At 39.9% G+C, this 7,183-nt stretch overlaps 1 protein-coding gene across 1 annotated transcript; it reads left to right on the forward strand.

Moving 5' to 3' along the window:
- Positions 1 to 537: 537 nt before the first annotated feature.
- On the forward strand, positions 538 to 2,584 carry LOC123409866 (protein LOL4-like). Its single transcript, XM_045102735.1, has 5 exons — positions 538 to 691; positions 1,042 to 1,197; positions 1,352 to 1,485; positions 2,057 to 2,125; positions 2,238 to 2,584. The coding sequence occupies exons 2-5, from the start codon at positions 1,044 to 1,046 to the stop codon at positions 2,277 to 2,279; spliced, it is 399 nt and encodes a 132-aa protein (XP_044958670.1). The 5' UTR covers positions 538 to 691; positions 1,042 to 1,043; the 3' UTR covers positions 2,280 to 2,584.
- The last annotated feature ends 4,599 nt before the right edge of the window (positions 2,585 to 7,183 follow it).

The following is a 7,183-nucleotide window of genomic DNA, read 5'->3' on the forward strand; positions in this document are numbered from 1 at the left end:
CGTGTGAATATTTTTTATGTTTTATTTAGTCATTTAGATGTGTAATAACTAACGTTTAGATGTGTCCTAGACACATAAAAAATTATAACTGTTTCGTAGGCGCGTCGAAGCGGAACTCAAACGCAGCGGAATCGATTGAAGACCTGGATGGAGCATGGAGCATCGAATCAAACTGATTAATGATAATATAAGCTAAAGGAAACGGAAAGAAAGGAAAACAAGGTAGAGCTAGACGCCGGCGGGAGGGAGGGAGGAATGCACGAATGAATTATTGGCGCGTCGCGTAGGAGTGAGAAAGGAAAGATTCGACGAGATAGGGAGAGAAACGAACCAAAGCAATCTCTCCCTCTCTCGAAGGATGGAATTGAAGGAGGGGCAGAGACAGCAATTCGGCCATATCCGAAAGGCATCCATCCCTTCCACCATCGTCGCCGACCCGGCCCGGCGGTTTCTCGGATTCCGCGAATATATCCTAGCCAGCAAATCCATCACCCCGCCATCCCTCGCCCATAAATTGCACGCCCCGGAGACGTTTCTTGCCACCGTGGAGTTCGCTCAGCTCTCTCTCTCTCTCTCTCTCTCTCTCTCTCATCTCCTTCCTACGTACTTCTTCCACCTCTCCCTCTCTCCGACGCGCCTCTCTCGCGCCCTTCGGAGATCAGTGCAAGCCGCTTGTTGGGTTCTTTGCTTGGTATGTCTCAATGCTGTCAATCCTCCTAGATCGATATGATGCAGGCATGCATGTAGGTGTAGCTAGCTACCATGAAAAACAATATACTTCTCTCTGCAATTTATCTAGCCTTTTGCGGCTCTTTTCTTGATGCATGCATGCATGTATGCATAGTTGCACTGATTGAGCATGCATTGCATATTTACATGGCTACATAGAGTATATATAGTAATAGTACTATGTAGGTTAGGTAGAATCGATGCGTTCGTGTGTGCGCGCGTGTGAGCGTGTGTTTCGCATTCTTATCTTAATTGGTAACGAAATTGACGCGATCGAGCTGCAACGTTAACAACGACGGATGTAATCTGCAGGCATGCCTAGGTGCACCTCGTCGGTCAACCACCAAACGGAGACAGCGACCATGTCGGAGCTCATCTGCAACGGCTGCTTCAGCCTGGTGCTCTACAACCGCGGCGCCGCCAACGTACGCTGCTCCCGGTGCAACATGCTCAACTCCACAAGATCAGGTACTGCTTAATCATTTCTGCAACTCACTCGCACTCACACCAGTCATGTACTCATGTTGCTGTGCTGCAACTGAGCTGCATTCCTCACCTAGCAAATTAAGCTGCTTGTTGCATTGAACTGAACTGACATTGGTCTTCGCATATGGATTGGCAGCGAGCCAGTACGCCCACCTGAAGTGCGGCGGCTGCCGGACGACGCTCATGTACCCGCCGGGGGCCTCCACCGTGGGGTGCGCCACGTGCCATCACGTCAACCCCGTCAGAGCCCAGGGCTCCTCGGCTCCTCCGGTAAGCGCCCGCCTTCTTGCCTAAATCTTTACCATGCCTCCGGTAATCGACGATCTGATCTTTGAAAACTAACTTCTCTTAGAGGCTATATCTATGCATGTCTAGAATGCCATGTGGTATTTTCGAATGCAACGTTGTAGCTAGTAGTCGGCACGGTTTCCCGCACAAAGAATCAGTTTACGGAGAGAGATATTTATGTGGTCCAAAGCTACATGGGGCCAAGCATTGTGCGACGATCACCCTCTCGTGTCTCATCAATATTTCTTGAAAAGATCACCACTATGGTAGGTTCAGGTTGCTCCATGGCTTCGTCATGGAATCAGTTCTCACTTCTCAGATAGGCAAGTACCTGAGAATAATATAGATGATTAGCTACGTACGTACCACAGACTAGCATTCAAATTTTCTGGACCATTCGTGTTATCAAATTCTCTGAAAATTACATGCGTACTGGTGGTCCATTGGAATCGATCATCTGCCAAACAGTCTGAATCTTATTGTCAAAGGTTGATGGCGGCGCCGGCCGGCTTTATTCTCTAGCTCAGCTTTGTTTTGTTCGTGCAACTTGCAGGATGCCCATGCCCGGCCTCAGACAGTTCTCGTGGAGAATCCCAGGACAATGAACGACAAGGGCAAACTGGTAACCACCCTCATCTCTAGCTAACACTCTACCAAAACCATCTATTTTCATCGCTAGTTATGGTAAACAAAATACCTGTGTAATTTACTGAATTTGTCTGCGTCTGATTCAGGTGAGCAATGTGGCGGTTGGTGTCACCTCATGGAAAAGATGACCAAGAAGGAATTCTTGGTTTTATTCCTAAGGGTCTGATTAATGATGCGTGCCCTTGGTGAATCTGTATCATCGTTTTCGTCGTCAGATAAATGTTAAAATCAAGTGTGTTTTTAAGCTTGATATAAACAAGAGAAACGGTAGGAAAAGAGGCAAGGAAAGAGAAGGAGAAAAAGGAAAAAAAAATGGATCTCTGAAATGTGCCATGTTTGTGCTTCTTTCTGAAAATGTAAATATGCTGGCTATGTGCTAGCCTATGATGTGCTCTTAAGAAAAAGGAATGCAAAAAAGCATTATGTCCTGGAATTTTCTCTCTCTCTGTCTCTCTCCTTTTTGTGTTATCCTTTTCGGAAATTTATTTTCGGCCGGCTTACCGATTGACATGCTGAGTCGACTTTGCACTTGGGGCTCTGATTCTTCAGTTGAACCCTGAAACTACTGTGCAGCAAAAAGATGATGACGGAATAATGGATGCCTGCTTCTTTTTGACGGTTCACAGGAAGAAGAGCCAGATGTGTTTATCTTTCCAGCGCCGGCAGTTCAGGTTTTGAACGTTCAAGATAGCCCATGCATAACACTAGGGCTAGGCTTCTACAGTTACAGTACAAACCCTAGTTTTTTTCTTGGGAAATTCTATCTAGAAGCGCCGCACCGTGGACATCTGGTGCGGCGGATTGTGTGTTCTCTTGCATGCATGCATATAATGATGTCATCAGATTCGTTCTAAATGATCAAAATTCAAAAACTTTTATCTCTTAAACCGTTAATTCGATCGATGATCCGTTTTCACCGTTGACTTTGTTTCGACGAAATCTTCAAAACTAGATCCCATGTCGACATGTTTCGACAACTTATTTTTGCTCATAATTAGCACATTTGTTGCACTTACTTGTCATATTAGTAAGTACTTACTTGTCTGATAAAAAATAGCTTAATCGCCAATCTTTTGAAAATTACGTGTAAATATGACATCTTGACGTAATCAAAATGGCAAGCACAAACAACTTTTTTAAGTGATTACACGCAAAAATATGACAACTCAATATATTTAAAACCGATGACCACAAAAAAATCTTTTTTGGTCATCGTTTGTAAATATGACAACTCGGCATAGTTAAACTAGCATCTTGACAATTAAGTTTTTATAAAATTGACAACTATGCAATTTTAAACTACTACTAGTAGTACTAGTACTAACCAGATGCATTTAGCTGGTGAATAAGGTCTGCCAAGACATGTTTTGTGTGAGAAACTTTTTCTACCGATTTTCTGTGTGACGCTTTGTATGCAATGCATATTTTTTTGATGTCATCTGCATATCCTTCTAGCCCACGTTGCTGTATGCTGCAATATGGATACATGCGGCACATGATTCACATCCAGAAAAAAATGGCAATTAAGTTATTTTCTTTTGAACAAGTAAGTGGCTAATAATACGACAAGTAAGTCTAAAAACGTGGCAATTATGGACGGAGAAATAAAGTTCTCGAAACATGTCGACATGTGGCCTAGTTTTGAAGATCTCGTCGCGACAAAGCCAATGATGAAAACGGATTGTCAATTAGATTAACGGTTTTAGAGATAAAACTTTTTAAATTTCAAGTCAATAAAGAGAATCTTGATGACGTCGTTGCATTGCATGCATGCATGGTAGAAAGATGGAATTAACCGCCCCATAAAAAGACTAGCATGCGGCTCCGCTGTGTAATTAAGTCCTTTTTTCTTTGAAGGATGGTACAAACCCTAGTGAATCAGGCCAGTCAAAGCATAAGCTGATTTATTATTTGAAGAACGTCAAAACATAAGCTAATAAGCATGCAGAAGATGGCCCATCCAGAGCCCGTCCCAGCCCAAGGCCTAGAAAAGAAACCACGATTATTTTATATAATAGCCCAGCTGTATATATTTAGTTTCTAACGCTTTCGGAACCTGTAACCCGGCCGTCTTGGCCTTGTCTTATTGAAATGAAATCAGCACTGGTTGTTTTTCGTCATCCAGAATGCAAAATAAGTTATTTTTTATCCAAGTAATCTTACGATCGTTTCATAAATAAATTACATTTGGAATAATAATAGTTATATTAATATTGATTCATTACATAAAATTTGATTTATAAAATTAAAAGTATAGGTCATAAGATTAGAAAAATCGCATTTCATGTATATTTTACATTATGTTTTTATGTTTGTAATTTTACGTGACATAAAATATTTTTTATGGTGACTATATATTTTCTTACGGTCCCTATTTACGTATGAAATAAGAAAAAATAAAAACATAAAATTACGTTGCATTGATGTGAGAATAGAGGGGGTGAAAATAGTTATTCTTCACCCAGAATGACGAATAGTGTAAAATATACTATTCTTCACCCAGGATGCAGAATAAGTTATCCTTCACCCGAGGTAATCTTACGATCGTTTTATAAATAAATTACATTTGAAATGCAAATTGTTACATTTATATTACTACGTAAAGTTTGACATAAGAAAACAAAAATATAGGTCATAAGACAAAAAAAATCGTATTTTATGTATATTTTAACTATGTTTTTGTATTTATAATTTTACATGATATAAAATATTTTTTACGATGACTATATATTTTCTTACTGTCTCTTTTTACATATAAAATACAACAAGATTTATGGAATCTAAAATTATGATGCATTGATATAAAAAAAAGAAAGGGGTGTATGTAGAGTACGCCCGTTTGGGACACCTAGGTGCCTGGGCAACTTATCTCGTAGCTGTTAGATGATGAGTTGATGTATGACGTCGGTGTTGATATAGTAAATCATTAATTAGTTAATGAGTATGGTAAGCATGCGTGCATGCATGACAAATATTTCGTTTTTGTGCACACACACACATAGGTAAAATGTTTGGGGCACCTAGGTGCCTGGGCACATAGCATTTAATAGCTTTCGTGTCATTTCATTAGCATTTACTGATTTGAAAAGAATTAAAACACACATTAATCGATGAAGAGAGAATAAAAAATAAAAGGAAAGAGGTATACGTGTTTATATAGATTTTTTTCAGATCAAGGTATACATGCATGTATGCACAACGTGACTCGTCGGTGAATAAAACGTCTACGCATCGATAAATACACACACATATAAATATATACACAGACATTGATTATTTCATTAGGTATCCAAAACAAAATATTTTTATTATTTAAAACTAACAAACTATGCATCGATTCCAAATTGTAGATATATACCCATGGTATATAATACCTAGTAATAAATTATGTGTATACGCTGTTATATATTTTTAATGATTTATTTTAGGATGTAGATAGTAAAACATTATATACATACGCAAATATATATTTATACCTACTAATGAAATTATGTACATATATATGTCGATATGATATACCTACTAACAGAATAATGTACATATGCTGGTATATATACCCAATGATTTGTTTTAATTTGTAGTTAGTGAAAAAATTATGTACAAACGCGGATATGCATATACCTATTAACGAAATTATATATGCGCAGGTATGCATATGCCTACTATTGAGGTTACGTACATACACCTATATATACATACCTAGTAATTTATTGTACGAATCAATAAATGCTATATAAGGATACAATAAATGTTAATTTTTATTTCCTATGATATATAAAATGATATGGCTTTTATCACGTGACATGCATGCATGAGATAGTCAAATAATTAAAGTTTGCCAAATTACCTATTAATTGAGACATTTACATTGGTTTCCATATCAACCGTCAAATATGATCCAACGATGGATAGGCAAGGTGCCCAGACACCTAGGTGCCCCAAACGGTCGTCTCTGTATAATTTAATTATTATGTTTCTCGAGTATTATTCCTTGGATACATCCGTATCAGGTATACACATATAAATTTTACATCAGGGTATGTACACTTATATTTCACGCGTGGAAATGTACACCCGTTTTTTGTCCGGGCATATACCCATAAATTTAATCGTTGGGATACATATATTTATGGGTATGTACCCATAAATTTCACATCGGGTTATGCACATATAAGTTTTACATTGGGTTATGTATATTTATAGGTATGTACACTAGTAGAAAAAGGTCTTTCGGCCGAGGGCCGAAAGACCATTAGTCCCGGATCAAATCAAAACTGGGACCAATGATACGCATTGGTCCCGGTTCGATTTGCCGGGGCATTGGTCCCAGTTCGGTTCACCTCATTAGTCCCGGTTTGGTTCACCTCATTAGTCCCGGTTCGGGGCAAAACCCGGGACTAAAGATCCAGCGACTCCCACGTGGCGTGTCGCGGATCATTAGTCCCGGTTTGTGGCACAAACCGGGACTAAAGGGTAGGCTATTAGTCCCGTTTTTAGATAAAAACCGGGACTAAAGTGTTGCCTATATAAACCCTCGCCCAAGCCCACCCTCTCCTCTGTTTTTGGGCGTTGAGGTGTGACCATGCATGCCATGCTCTTGCCACTCTAGTTCATGCACATCAGGTGTTCGATGAAATGCCCGAGCCACCATATATGAGAGAACAAGAATGCCGACTATTGTTGTGGGGGTCGCTTCTCCTTGTGCTAGATATTTGTTATGCACTAGGGGAAGAAGGAGTAGCGACCATCATCGACGGTCGAAAAATCAGGTGAGGGAGTGTCCACCATATATGAGAGAAGAAGAATGCCGACTGTTGTTGTGGGGGTCACTTTTCCTTCTTCTCCTTGTGCTAGATATTTGTTATGCATTAGGGGAAGAAGGAATAGCGACCATCATCAACGGTCGAAAAATCAGGTGAGGGAGTGTCCACCATATATGAGAGAAGAAGAATGCCGACTGTTGTTATGGGGGGGGGGGTCGCTTCTCCTTCTTCTCCTTGTGCTAGATATTTGTTATACACTAGGGGAAGAA

Source organism: Hordeum vulgare, chromosome 7H (assembly GCF_904849725.1).
Source record: "Hordeum vulgare subsp. vulgare chromosome 7H, MorexV3_pseudomolecules_assembly, whole genome shotgun sequence".
In the NCBI taxonomy this organism is placed as follows: Eukaryota; Viridiplantae; Streptophyta; class Magnoliopsida; order Poales; family Poaceae; genus Hordeum; species Hordeum vulgare.